Source organism: Onychomys torridus, chromosome 21 (assembly GCF_903995425.1).
Source record: "Onychomys torridus chromosome 21, mOncTor1.1, whole genome shotgun sequence".
NCBI lineage: Eukaryota > Metazoa > Chordata > Mammalia > Rodentia > Cricetidae > Onychomys > Onychomys torridus.
This window is the reverse complement of record NC_050463.1, coordinates 1,765,904-1,779,495: the sequence shown is the minus strand read 5'-3', so window position 1 is coordinate 1,779,495 and position 13,592 is coordinate 1,765,904. Positions and strand designations below refer to the sequence as shown.

At 61.2% G+C, this 13,592-nt stretch overlaps 1 protein-coding gene across 2 annotated transcripts; it reads left to right on the top strand.

Moving 5' to 3' along the window:
• The first annotated feature begins 625 nt into the window (after window positions 1–625).
• On the top strand, window positions 626–10,665 carry Mknk2 (MAPK interacting serine/threonine kinase 2). 2 transcript variants are annotated; one of them, XM_036171277.1, is made up of 13 exons: window positions 626–733; window positions 874–990; window positions 4,547–4,634; window positions 4,725–4,826; window positions 4,906–5,003; window positions 6,739–6,818; window positions 6,999–7,072; window positions 7,255–7,359; window positions 7,440–7,591; window positions 7,824–8,018; window positions 8,414–8,578; window positions 8,945–8,988; window positions 9,261–10,665. In XM_036171277.1, the coding sequence occupies exons 2-13, from the start codon at window positions 940–942 to the stop codon at window positions 9,484–9,486; spliced, it is 1,380 nt and encodes a 459-aa protein (XP_036027170.1). In that variant the 5' UTR covers window positions 626–733; window positions 874–939; the 3' UTR covers window positions 9,487–10,665. The 2 variants fall into 2 exon arrangements, with proteins under 2 accessions (XP_036027170.1, XP_036027172.1); XM_036171279.1 differs by lacking the exon at window positions 7,255–7,359.
• The last annotated feature ends 2,927 nt before the right edge of the window (window positions 10,666–13,592 follow it).

Sequence of the window (13,592 nt, the reverse complement as noted above, 5' to 3'; positions counted from 1 at the left end):
AACCTCCAGCAGCGCGCGTCGGGGGACAACGGCCCGGGACGGGACCGAGGAGGGCCGCCAGGCCGGGCGGACTGAAGCCGAGCCCGCCCGTCTGCGCAGGCGCACGCGAGCCGGGAGGGGCGGGGAGGCCCGCCCGCACCGCGCAGCCGCACTCGGCGCCGCCGCCGGTGCCTCGTCCACGCTCCGCGCCGCACAGTCGCACGCGCAGCCGCACTCGGCGCTTCCTCCATGCTCGGCGGGCCACTTCCCTCGGAGTCCACGCCGACAACAAGTGCGCAGCCGCGCCCGGCGCCCCCCCCCCCCCCCGCCCCACGCGCTCTGTGCGCAGCCGCGCCCGGCGCCCCGCGGAGCTCCGCCCCTCACGCTGGAAGCGTGCAGCCGCACTCTGCATCCCCGACGTGCTCTTCTCGCCGCCGCCCTCGCGTCCCTGGAAGCCCCGCCTCCTCTCTTCTCCGAGGAGGGCGGGGCCTGCGCGGGGGCGGGGCCACTCCGGGACCGCGCCTATAAAAGCGGCCGCCGCGGCGGCGCGCGCGGCTCCTCTCGGCGGCGGCGGCCCAGCGGAGGGGTCCGTGGCGGCGGTGGCGGCGGCGGCGGCGGCGGCGGCGGCCGTGGTGGCGGTGGAGGAGGCGGAGGAGGCGGCGGCGGCGCTGTTCCCCGCGCAGTCCTCGGAGCGGGGTCCGGGCTGTGCGAGGTCGGGCGACGGCGCTGCGACCCCGGCCGGTGTCCGACCCCGGTGAGCGCGGCGCCAAGGGCGATCTTCCCCGAGGGAGGAGGGAAGCCCGAGCCCGGTGCGGGAGCTCCGCCGAGCCCCGGCCGCCCCCGCCCGGCCGAGCGCCCCGCTCAGCGCCGGCCCTTTGTCTCTCCTGCCCGCAGGGTCGCCTCCCAGGCCGCCCCCCGGGCCCCGCGTCCCCTCCCCCGCTGGCGGGGCCCGGACTAAAGATGGTGCAGAAGAGAACAGCCGAACTTCAGGGCTTCCACCGTTCGTTCAAGGTGAGGGGTCCTGTCCGGGGGGACCCACTGCAGTGGCGGGTGCGACGCAGGAGCGACGGCCTCCCGGGGGGCCGGTGCAGGACCTGGGAGGGGTCCTTGCGCCGGACGGCAGCGCTGGAGGCCGTGGGGGTCGCAGGCCGCAGCCCTGTCCCCTGCCGCCCAGGAGCTCTCCTCCAGGACTCCCGGTCCCCTCGCCGCAGGCCTGTGCGGGTGGCTCCACGTCCCTTGCAGTCCAGCTTGCTCGCAGTTTGGTCTTCTGTGTGTGTGTGATCCTAAGCAAATCTAGTGTTCCTCTCTCTCTCTGCAACTTCCAAGCCTGCCTTGTGCTGGTTGGGAGTCAGCAAGCTGCAGCCCTGACTCCCGGGCCCTAGCTGCCTGCTAACTCGCCCTCCACGGCCTGCCCCAGGCTCCCCTGTGGTCTCTCAGCCCGGTGTCTCTCTTACTTCTGTGTGTGGTCTCAGGTGGACCCCACATTTGTCCCTGCGATGTGGGCGCCTGTTGCAGGCTACAGCCTTGTCCCCAGCTGCCCAGGAGCTTCTCTTCTAAGACCGACTGCCCGGGCATGTGACTGGTGGCTCCATGTCCCTTGCAAACAGCCCAGTCTCAGTCCTGCGCCCCCCACCCCACTTTTTGTGTGTGATTCCACTTGCTCTTGCTCTGGCTGGGAGGGTGTCAGCTGCTGGTATCTCTTTCAGGTTGGCTTGTGATCGGTCCCTCCATGTCCCTTGCAATCTCTCAGCCAGGTCTCCCTCCTGTGTCTAGTCCCATGGGAACCCTGTGTCTGTCCCCTGCTGTCCCCTGATCGTGTGCCGGTTGGTGGGGATCAGCAGGCTGCAATCGCGTGGGGAAACCCTTGGGCCCATGGTGTTTGCCCCACTGCAACACCCCCTCCAAACACACACACACCTGGTAGTGGCCTGTGGACGGCCTTCTCTCAAGACACCCCAAAGTGTTATTTCCTGTCAGAACAGGAAGTTTCTGCAGTGTTGTTAATGGTGGCTGGCTGAATCTTCATCTTAGATGAGTGAATCTGGGGGTGACCAAGGTGGGCAGGTGCTGGGCAGAGCCCCCCCATGGGGCCTGGCCTAAGGGACACAGTGATGTCATCCTGCCCACCCCACCCGGAAGGCTGCATTATGTAATGGCTTCCTGGGGCAGGGACCTGTTGCCCTGTAGAGAAGGCAGGAGTGTGTGTACATGCCTGCACTCCTGTGGGAGGAGCATGCAGATAGGGAAGAATTCCCAGGCCTGTCTGGCCAGTGCCCCTGGCCAGCTGCTCCACCCCTGCCCAAAATGCCTGTTCCCCTTGGTCAGCTGCTTTGGGGCTGGGGAGGAGAGATGGATGTGAGAATGTCACCCACGGTGCCTCTTTGCCCTCCTGGGGCTTTGTCAGAGCCTAGATGGGGTCAGCACAGGGGCCAACAAGGCCGCCAAAGCAAACCCCAGCTTTCTGGATGGTTCTAGCCACCTCCTGCCAGGCCTGCTGACTCAAGGCCCTTGGCCAGACCCAGGGGAGGCTGGCTGGACCGGGCTGGACTGCCCACACAGCACTTAGGACTGCAGGCTGCACTCTGCATGGCCACTGTGCGGCTCTGTGCAGAGCTGGGACTATGGGGAGGCCTGGCTGGTAGGTGGCCCTTCAGGTGGCCAGAGACTGGTCTGGTCCCTTGAGGACTCACCTTCTGGAACCTTCCCCACATAGTTGCTCCCTTGGAGCCAGGCCACTGTTCCTCAAGTGTCCTCTGTCTGCAGCTGGCCGAGAGGCACACCTGCTGGCCCTACCGGGTTTACCTGTCTGTTTTCTCTTGTTTTCCTTTCTGGGGTTTAAGAGATGCTGGGGATGGAGCCTGGGGCCCCATGCTTGCTAGACAAGTGCTCTACAAACTACACTGCAGCCCCAGCCCTGCCTTCCTCTCCTTCACGTACAAACTGGGAGGCTCTAAGGTAGCGCTGGGGATCTCCCTGAGGGGTGTGCCTTAGCCAGCGGATCCTCCCTGTGCGGGGTTCTGGATGTCCTAGTCTTTTCAGTTGAAGGCTGGAACAAGTGAGGGGAGACAGTGACCAGACAGCGTCAGAGGCTCAGACTGGGCCCCTTTCACCCTTGTAAGGTCCCCAGAGCTGGGGACAGCCTGCCCAGAGGAAGGTGCCCTGGCTAGCCTTTGCTCTTACACCTGGCTCGTCCTCCCTTCCGGTTGTGCGATGCAGGTGGCTGCCGTGGGTCTTGCAGGTACCCAGGCTTATCAGAGCAGTGTGTGTGCCCTCTTCCCTGTGGCCTGCTAGGGTGCCCCTTTTCTCCTAGTGGCTGCTGGGGCAGGTCAGCGTGCAAGGCTTCTACATTGCTGTCCCTTTGCTTCTGATGTCCAGGTGTCTGTCTGGCTCCTGTTGTAGACCTTTGGTCTCCCTCTCGTCAGTCAGTCCTTCCCACTGTGGACATCCAAAGAGAGCAGTGACTTAACCCAGGCTCCCACACCCACTCATGAAACTGGGGTTCACCTCAGTGTCTTGGCTTAAGACCACCACGCAGGTGACGGCAGCACCTATCATGAGAAGCATTTTACTTCAGCACGGTCCTGTTCAAACCAGGACTTTGCTGTGGCCTTCAGCTCTCACCTTCTCTGGTCAATCTCAAGACCTTCCACCCAGCTCTTTGAACCTTAGCCACCTTAAGAAGACTTCTTCAGCATTGCAGGCTGTGGACTGGACAGGGCCCTTGCCTGTGAGCCCCATCATTGACTGTTTGAAATTGGTGACCCATGGCGTTGGTGGTCCTCAGGACGTAGATGGCTTTGGATAGATGTAGCAAACTGAGAGGGTGCCATGGCACACAGAGGTGCCTCTACCTGTGACCTCCAGAGCCCCCCAGAAGTCAGGCATTCACATTCATGGGAGAGCACACAGTGTAGGCAGGAGAGGCCCTGGTGTCCCGAGCCACAAGGAAACTGAGGCCTTAAAGCCAGAGGTGTAACCCCAAGATAACCTGGGAGGCTGTGGGAAAACAGGCTGTCGGTCCTGCCCAAGGCTCCCCTGCTCCTGCCCCCACCTTTGATCCCACGCCTGTCCCTGAGGTCAGCCCTCAGTCAGCTGGCTGGACAGGCGTCCCCATTCTACCCATGAGCAGACAAGGCAGGCCATGTGGCTTAGACTTCCTGTCACCCAGCCCCAGGCTGGGAGAGGAAGGTCACGTTCCCCACAGTCAGGCAACAGGGTCCCTCAGTGTTGTGGACATGGGGCTGGGCCATTCTCTGGCCCAGCCTCCTACCCCATACCAGTAACAGGAGCAGGTGACAACCACGTGGCCCAGTGTCTCCTGGTAAAACCCTTGAGTTGAGATCCTGTGGACCCCAAGGGATTCTGCCTCACACAGTTCTCTGCCACTGAGACCCTGAGACACTTATCATGTGAAAGCCCACGTGCTGAGCAAGGAGGACAAAGAATTAGCCACAGAAGGTGTCCTAGCCTGACTGCTCATTGAGTGTTTGGGGGCTCAGCCCTGTGATGTAGTGATCATTGGGGCGTCCTGGAAGAACCACCCTGAACATACTCCCAACCCCAACAGGGGCAGAATCCTTTTGAGCTGGCCTTCTCCTTGGACCCTGCTCAGCACGGGGACGCTGATTTCAGTCCACAGTGTGAGGCCCGACCTGGTGAGTACCCACAGAGTGGGCAGGGGGTGGGGGGCTCTGTGGGAGGCAGGCCACACCAGGCCACACACGGTCTGGGTCTGTCCTCTGCAGACATGCCCTCCAGCCAGCCCATCGACATCCCGGATGCCAAGAAGAGAGGCCGGAAAAAGAAGCGCTGTCGGGCTACTGACAGCTTCTCAGGCAGGTTCGAAGGTGAGTGGGCAGTGGGTGCAGGGTCTGCCAAGGAGGGGACGCTGGGCTACTGCCCCTCACTTGTCCATTTGCATCCCAGATGTCTACCAGCTACAGGAGGATGTGCTAGGGGAAGGGGCCCATGCCCGTGTGCAGACCTGTGTCAATCTGATCACCAACCAGGAGTATGCTGTCAAGGTAAGCTGGCGCTTGCCCCAGGGGCCAGTGGCGTTTAAACCCCCAGATCACAGCCATGGAAAACCAGTGTCTAAAAATGGCCCCAGGGCTTGTGACTCGGCCACCCTAGAAATCCAGGTCATACCTAGTCACACAGGCACGATGACAGCTGGCCTTTGCCCACTCCCTGTTCCGAAGGCAGCGAGCCCTAGTGTGGTTACTGAGAACGGGAAACTTCTGTCAGAGGCCGTGCTGGCTGCCCATCCCTAAGGCTGGTCCTCCGCCTGGAGGATGGCTGGCCCAGAGGAGGAGGAGGAGGAGGAGGATGCATTGAAAAGCTGTGCCGCAGCCCTGGAGTGCTGAGAGGCTCTGGGTCTGGGGAAAGCCAGTCCAGATCCCCAGGAGAGTCCAGGGTGCCCTCCTGCGTGTACCTAGAGCTCTGACAGGCCCAGTAGGGCCTTATGACCTTGTAGGGCCGGCCAGTCAGCTTCATGTCCAGAGAAGTCCTGGGACCTGACTAGGTGGGGCTGCTGGCCTGGCCAGTGGCTTCTGTGTCTGAGGGTAGCAGGAGAAGGAAAAGGAAGAGTCATATTTTGGAAGTTGGGGTATCAGAGCTGTGGTCCCTGGGAGTTCCCAGGCAGGTACTCAGCTGACTGCTTTCCTCCTGGTGACCCTGCAGGCCAGCCTTGTCACTTCCCATCGACATAGGGAAGCCGAGGTCCACGGGGCAGGGCAGAGCTTGAATTGAATTAGCTACATGGTGGCGTGTCACTGCTGTGAGCCGGAGTGATGGGTGCTGGGACCTGGGGGCTTCCTGGTGATGTCCCCAGTGATCATTGACACCTGGGGACAATGTGGGGTGTTAATGTCAGCACAGGAGATGGTGAGGACCAAGGTTGAGGTGGCTGGAGCATGTCAAAGCACCCAGTGGCATAGACGCCCCAAGGGGGCACCAGGGAAGGCCACTGCACTGCCAGGGGAGATGGAGGGTCCTGTGGGGCTGTCCCCACCTCCTCAAGGCTGGAGGGGAGGGTTGTCAGTTTGATCGAGAGTCTTTGGACCACCCTCCAGGCCTGGCTCTTAGCCATGGGAGGCCCCTTGCTGGGATCGAGTTTTGTTACCAAACTGCAACAGTATCCTGGCAGCCGGTCCCTGCAGCCTCGCCTGCTGAGTGAGGGGTCAGGGTACCAGCCTGGGGAGAACTGGGGTCCTGGGAACCCCTCTTCTCCAAGACCAAAGATTCTGTAGTGCCTTCTAGGCCTCCCATTACTGGGTGCAGAGGTGCTGGCTCCCTGAAGTTTGGGTCTACTGCTGGCCTAAGCCAGATGAGGCCTTGGGGCCAGTTGCCCAGTCTGGACTAGAGTGGAGGAGACGGGACTTGGTGCGGCACTGGCTGGGCTGGCAGCCAGGTGACTTGTTGCCTTGTCATGGGTCACATGGGAGCTTCTGGGGCAGGGGTGGCAGCCACCTAGTGAAGGGGCCCCTGTGCGGCCAGGATTGCGACCCAGTTCTGTGGGGCAGGGTGGAGACTGCTGCGCCTTGCCTCCTGCCTGAACTTTCCTGAGCAGTGGGGCGCCCTGCCTCTGTTGACACTCAGTTCCAGGCCCTCAGGCCTGCCGTGTTCCCCAGAGCTGAGGAGCCCGGCTCTGGCTGCCCAGTTTAGACAGGGTTCAAGTGGGCCTGTTGGAGGCTTGCCGCCTCCTCAGGCTGCATCTGGGCCGCTTCTCCACACGCCACGTCCCTCCCTGCACTGCAGATCATCGAGAAGCAGCTGGGCCACATCCGCAGCAGGGTGTTCCGGGAGGTGGAGATGCTGTACCAGTGCCAGGGACATAGGTAAGGTGGCCTGCCTGGGCCATCTCTCCAGAGCCCATCACCTCAGCAGGGCATGGGCTGGGCTCAGCCGGAAAAACAGGCTTTCCGTGAGCACGTGGCACCATGAGGGCGTCACCTCCTAGGCTGGGCGGCAGGTGCTGAGGGCCTCAGTTTTTTTTCTGCCTCTTCCTCCCAACTCAGGAATGTCCTAGAGCTGATTGAGTTCTTCGAGGAAGAGGACCGTTTCTACCTGGTGTTTGAGAAGATGCGCGGAGGTGGGTGCTGGCGGAGGTGGGTGCTGGCGGAGGTGGGTGCAGGTGGAGGTGGGTGCAGGTGGAGGACTTGGAGTGGGGGCTGGGCCCAGAGAAGCCCTGGGGTGTCCGTGATGGAGTGGAGGCGGGACTGGGAGCCGGCTGGTCTACAGAGGTGACCTAGCTGTCCCTGGCCTGCACCACAGGGTCCATCCTGAGCCACATCCACAGAAGGCGCCACTTTAATGAGCTGGAGGCCAGCGTGGTGGTGCAGGACGTGGCCAGTGCCCTGGACTTCCTGCATAACAAAGGTGTGGTGGGGGGGTGGAGTCTGCCCCCAGGTCCTGGCTGCTTTAGAGGCACCCCCCCCAACCCTGCTCTATCTCCCTAGGCATCGCCCACAGGGACCTAAAGCCAGAGAACATCCTGTGTGAGCACCCCGACCAGGTCTCGCCTGTGAAGATCTGCGACTTTGACCTGGGCAGTGGCATCAAGCTCAATGGCGACTGCTCTCCCATCTCCACGCCTGAGCTGCTCACCCCGGTGAGGGCGGGCGGGTGGGCGGGCGCTGGGTTCAGGTGCCAGGCTGGCTCTGCAGCTGTCCCCTGCCAGCGTGGCAGCCCTCTGCTTAGCAACAGCCTCTGGTTAGTTAGTTAGTTGGCGGGAGCTGGGGGCGGAGTCGGCTGCATCACCTGCCGATATGGGGATACATTTGCGGCCTTTGATTGGCTGGACCTTGGGTATCCCTCCTGACTCGTGCCTGCCCCGCCCACAGTGTGGGTCAGCTGAGTACATGGCCCCAGAGGTGGTGGAGGCCTTCAGTGAGGAGGCCAGCATCTATGACAAGCGCTGTGACCTGTGGAGCCTGGGCGTCATCCTCTACATCCTGCTCAGCGGCTACCCGCCCTTCGTGGGCCACTGTGGCAGTGACTGTGGCTGGGATCGAGGAGAGGCCTGCCCAGCCTGCCAGGTGCGCCTGCCAGAGTCCCGTCCCCTCCCCAACCCAGGCTCCCTGGAATGAGGAGTAAGGTTCTGTAGCTGTCCCCAGGAACCAGGACCTCACACTGAACCCCTGGGCCCCACCCGTTTCTTTTCCTTGTGTGTGTGTGTGTGTGTGTGCGCGTGTGCGCGTGCGTGTGTGCTAGCTGCATGTGTGTGTGCCATATGAATGCCTGGTGCCTGTGGAGGTCAAAAGAAGGCCTTGAGTTCCCTGGGACTGGAGTTAGAGGTGTGCTGTGGATGCTGAGAACAAACTTGGGTCCCCTGCGAGAGCAGCTGACGCTCTAACCACTGGGCAGTTTTGGTGTTGGTCTGTCTGTCTCAGGACCTTCTCCACTGTGCTCACGCCCTCCCCTCCCCCCACAGAACATGCTGTTTGAGAGCATCCAGGAGGGGAAATATGAGTTCCCCGACAAGGACTGGGCCCACATCTCCTTCGCTGCCAAAGACCTCATCTCCAAGCTGCTGGTCCGAGATGCCAAGCAGAGGTTGAGCGCTGCCCAAGTCCTGCAGCACCCATGGGTGCAGGGGGTGAGCCATGGGCCTGTGGAGGGGTGCCCGAGCCCCCGCTTCATCATAGCAAGCATACAGAAAGGGCCAGCATTGTTTCCGGGTGCTTCTGGGAAGCACCCTCTCTGCCCAGCTGGACTCCCCACTGAGGCCCAGCCCCTCCAGCCTTCTTGCTGTCTCCATCCTGAAAGCTGGTATCCCTGAGAGTCCCCCGGCCAGCATGGCTCATGCCCCTTCTGGGGACAGACAAGGGGATGGGAACTGCACAGGGTTACTTGGACACAGACTGTGGATCTGTGGGTGGCGTCTGGCAGTGGTGAGCATGGGCTAACACTAGCCAGGCCCTTCGAGTGCCCTCTGACCCAACACTGCCCTGCCCTCTTACAGTGCGCTCCAGAGAACACCCTACCGACACCCTTGGTTCTGCAGAGGTGAGCCCCAGGATCTTGGGATGAATGTGTTTGGGATTTTTTTTGGGGGGGTGCTAGGGGCACCTAAGCCAGAGCCCTGCAAATGTTCAGTAGGTACCTTAGCGATGGGATGTCAGGGCCACAGGGGCCTGAGTGCTGTGGTGCGGGAGGCGTCTCAGGAGCTCCTGTTCAGGGCTTGGTACCTGGAAGGAAGAGCACTGGAATTGGGGTGGGCATCTCCACAGGGCTGTAGAGAAGGTCCTCTTGTGACAGTCCCCCCATCCTGTTCCCAGGAACAGCTGTGCCAAAGACCTCACGTCCTTTGCGGCTGAGGCCATTGCCATGAACCGGCAGCTGGCCCAGTGTGAGGAGGACGCCGGGCAGGACCAGCCTGTGGTCATCCGAGCTACCTCACGCTGCCTGCAGCTGTCTCCACCCTCCCAGTCCAAGCTGGCCCAGCGGCGCCAGAGGGCAAGCCTGTCCGGCACCCCCGTGGTCCTTGTGGGGGACCGTGCGTGACCCCCACCATCCCCTTGTACATACGCTCCTGCCCTGCAGGGCCTGAAGGCTAGGGACCTGGGTGCCCCTTCCCCTTGCCCTCCCAGGCACCAGCTCACCGGGGTCCTGCGGGGGATGTAGGGTTGGTTCTGTTGGGAGGGAGGTGTTCTCTTTTTCTCCCTGTCCTCCACCCCGCCCGTCTATTTGGCTTTGTTTTGTTTTGTTCTCCTTTTACCACTATTGAAAGCAAGTGCCCAGGAGGAGGGCGGAGGGTTCGGGCCACCTGGCCTGCACCCCGCGATGCTCGCCTGTCAACTGTGAAGGCCCTGCCGCCTGCACCCCCACCTCCACTCCGGCTACTCCGCTGTCTTCCAGGGCTGGGGATCCCACAGGGTCAGCACCCCACACTTTCCCTATCCCTCAGTATTGTCAGGGACAGGCTCACCTGGTGAGCACAGTTGCCCTTTGTCTGTCCAGCAGAGCACCCTTGGAGCTGGGGCATGGAATTCCACTGTCTTGGATAGAGACCTCTGAGGGGGCGGGTAGATGGGGACAATGCACCTGATTGACCCCCAGTCCCCATCCCCTACCTGCTCTGTCCCTTGGAGGGTTGACAATCAGAATCTTCTCCAGGCTGCGGAGCTCTTGCTCCCAATCCACTTGCCAGGGGCAGAGATGGAGGAGGACCCTGCATCTAGCTAGCTCCACCAAGGCAGGAGAGGTGCTGGACAAGGCCCACATCAGCAGACATGGGGTCCCCACGTGTCTCCCCACCCAGGGCACCTGAGTGCCCCTTCTCAGGGCTCAGCCTGACCACGGCCATGTCGTGCCCTATGCTGCCCCTGGGTCTGGAGTTCACAAGCTCTCCTGGCTACTTCTGTTACCCAGAGGTCCCTCACCTTCCCTCTGCCCCCAAGGGCAGTGACTTGGGTGTGTCTACCTTCAGGAAAGGGGCTAACGCTGCCTTGGCCTCCCTTGGGCATCCAAGAGGCTGGGAAGGCCTGGGGGCTGTTTCTAGCCACGAGCTACTATGCAATATGAGTTCCCATTTTCTCCGTGGCCCGCTGGACGGGGGCGGCTTCGGGGGCCAGGCCACCCCGCCCTGCAACTCTGCTCAGGTGTCTCCAGGGCAGCCCCTGGCCTCAAAATCCTTGGTCAAGATTGTTCGTCAAGTTTAGTTTAGGCTCTTTTTTTTTTTTTTTTTTTTTTAAAGACATAATTTGACTTGTTTCCCTGTTATTGAAGAGTACTTGAATGTCGGGGTCTGGTGGGTGGGGCTCGGGACACCCACTGCCCAGCACCCCCTCCCTGGTGTCATAGGGTCGTCACAGTGGGGAGGTGACTTGCCTTCAGTCCCGCCTGCCTCTGGACACACTTCCAAAGACCCCCCTGGAGGGTGGGGGCTCCTGGGCACCCCAGCCCTCACCCATCAGCATGGTTCAGCTGTCGGGCACTCGAGGGCCCGCCCTGCAGGTTCTAGAAGAACCTGACTGGATGGGGAGCAGTGTTGGTCCCTCCCCACCAGACCTGGACTACGGGTCGGACCCCTTAACTGTGAATGAGAGGAGATCCTGGGGTGGCTTGGCCACAAGCCGTGCTGACTTCTGTAAAAAGAGAAACCTGTTGAGAGTGGGGACGGACGGGCAAGCACTTTCAACTCCGCCCCACCGGGGGAAGACTGCTGCGGACCCTTCCCACCAACTCTCAACGCCAGGATTTTGTATTCTGTTTTGTAAGGATTTAATAAAAATTTAAAATCTGCCGTGACGGCAGCAGAGGTCGGCTGCCCGCAGGTCCTGAGTCACCGGTTCCCCGGGCTCCCTCCTGCACACCCTTCTGGATGGGTCCCAGGGAGGTGACATCACCAGAGGGAAGCACAGGCCTCAGGAAAACAAGCTCAGGACCTCTGGGTGCAGGGCCGGGGTTCCGCGCCCGCGGGGCCTGGGGCGTGGCTTGTGCGGGGGTCGGCTCCCGGGGTGGGGTCGCCAGCTTGAATTCCCCGTCTTCACCTCTGCGTGCGCAGTGCTGGGGCGCAGGCGTGCGTCCCCACGCTCGGGTGTGCCGCCGTGTCCTCTTGAGACCAGGCCTGGTCCAGCATGTGGGAGGCTCCCACAAGGCGGGGACCCTCGAGGGTCAAGCCCCGGGTGTCTCCGACACAGGTTTCCCTGCTGCTCCGCAGACGTGGGGGGCGGCGGGCTCCCCGGCTTTGGGAAAACCACAGAAATAAATGCTAGTGCACCCTCTGCTAGGACTAGGACGAGCTGTTCCTGGCAGGAGGCAGAGGGCAGGGAGCGGTCACCGCCCAAGCTGGCAGGGCCCGCGGGGCGTGGTGCCACCTGGGAGGGTGAGAGGCTTGGCGTGCGGCCCCTGGGTGGGGCTGGCACAGGCCGGCTGGTGGCTCGGTGGGTGGAGACCTGTCTGGTCTAGCCTGCCCGCAGCCCTCGGGTCTACCCCCACCGCGCACACGCTTGGAAGCAGTGGCCTCCCGAGGTAGGGGCGGGAGGATCCGAAGTTCAAGGTCATCCTCTGCCTGAGCTAAATGAGATCCTATCTGAAAAACAGAGCCAGAAGTGGGCTCTCCGCTCGCCACCGCTCGCCACCACCCCAGTTTGATTCCCTGGCCCCATATATGGCAGGGAGAGGTCTGACTTCTGACCTCCACACCCTCAGCATGGAGTAAACGACAAACTTTAAAACAGCATCATCAGGAGGAAGCCAGCCTGGGCTACCTGAGAACCTGACTCAAAAACTTTTTTAAAAGGATTCAGTTGCCAGGAGGTGGTGGCCTTTAATCCCAGCGCTTCGCAGGCAGAGGCAGGCAGATCTCTGTGAGTTCGAGGCCAGCCTGGTCTACAGAGGGAGATCAAGGACAGCCAGGGCTGCACAGAGAAACCCTGTCTCCAAAAACAGACAAAGGAAAGAAGTTCAGTGAGTAAATAAATCACGTGTGAGAGTGTGCAGAGGGGAGACCCCCAGCATCCATGTGGAGTCTAGAGGCCAATACTTCAAGGCTCCACAGGAGGCACAACCCCAGAAGCTTGCAGAACAGCCAGCCTGACACACTCAAGATCAAAAGACAAAGAGAACACCCCCCAAGGGCTCTCTCTGATGTGAACCCCTGCCTTCCTGTCTCTCCCTGGTGACATGGTGTTCACAGAGGCCCCCAAAGGAAGAGGCTCCTCCCGGAAAGTGCAATAGAGACACACAGGGCACCAGCATGTGAATGGAGGGGGGGTCTGGCGTGAGAATTGAAAGCCAGGGTGGTCACCACTGCAATACACAAGCGTGTAGACCCAGCAACATGCCTGCCTCCGGGCTGTGGGCAGTGGGCGGTCATGGGAGGTGGTAGAGAGGAGCGTAATCCATCTTTAGCCACAAGAAGGTCCTGGAGGTAATGGGGACAGGAGGGGGGAGGGTTTCAGAGGTGTCCAAAGGGTGTAAGAGGGAAAGGCAGATGGGAGAGAAGACTACCTCCATTGCACAGAATGGAGATCTGCCTCCTGATAGCACAGAGCAGCGGGGGTGAAGGAGCCAGTGGGAAGGAGATGCTGGGAGACTGGAGGTAGCTACCCCTGGTCTGTCTTTGGGGTTCCCCCTATTAAGCAGGTCTCTGGGGCTTGGAGAGTGGCTCAATGGTTAAGGGCATTGACCTGGGTTTGATCCCTGCACCCACATGGTGGCTCACTACCATCTGTGACTCCCTCCAGCTCTGGCACCTGCAGGTACTGCACACGTGGTACACAGAGACATATGTACAGGAAAACACCCACACACATAAAGTAAATTTTATTTTTGTTTTTTTGAGACAGGGTTTCTCTGCATAGTTTTGGAGGCTGTCCTGGAGCTCACTCTGTAGCCCAGGCTGGCCTCAAACTCACAGAGACCCGCCTGCCTCTGCCTCCCAAGTGCTGGGATTAAAGGCGTGCGCCACCACCACCACCCGGCATACCACCTCTCAGGCAGGGTCTCTCACTGAACCTGGAGCTCACAGATTAGCTAGGCTGCCTGGCAAAAAGCTACAGGATTCTCCTGTCTCTGCCTCCCCAGTGCTGGGATTGAGCATACATACCACTGCACCCCACATGGGGTTTGGGGGTAAAACTCATCCTTATGTTTGCAGGAGCACT

What these genes read in the sequence shown, in the direction of transcription:
- Mknk2 (XM_036171277.1), top strand. Translation starts at nt 940, where the DNA reads ATGGTGCAGAAGAGAACAGCCGAACTTCAGGGCTTCCACCGTTCGTTC. An exon ending in ACCAGGAGTATGCTGTCAAG is followed by an intron (nt 5,004 to 6,738) that starts GTAAGCTGGCGC and finishes CCTGCACTGCAG; the next exon opens with ATCATCGAGAAGCAGCTGGG. An exon ending in AGGCCTGCCCAGCCTGCCAG is followed by an intron (nt 8,019 to 8,413) that starts GTGCGCCTGCCA and finishes CTCCCCCCACAG; the next exon opens with AACATGCTGTTTGAGAGCAT.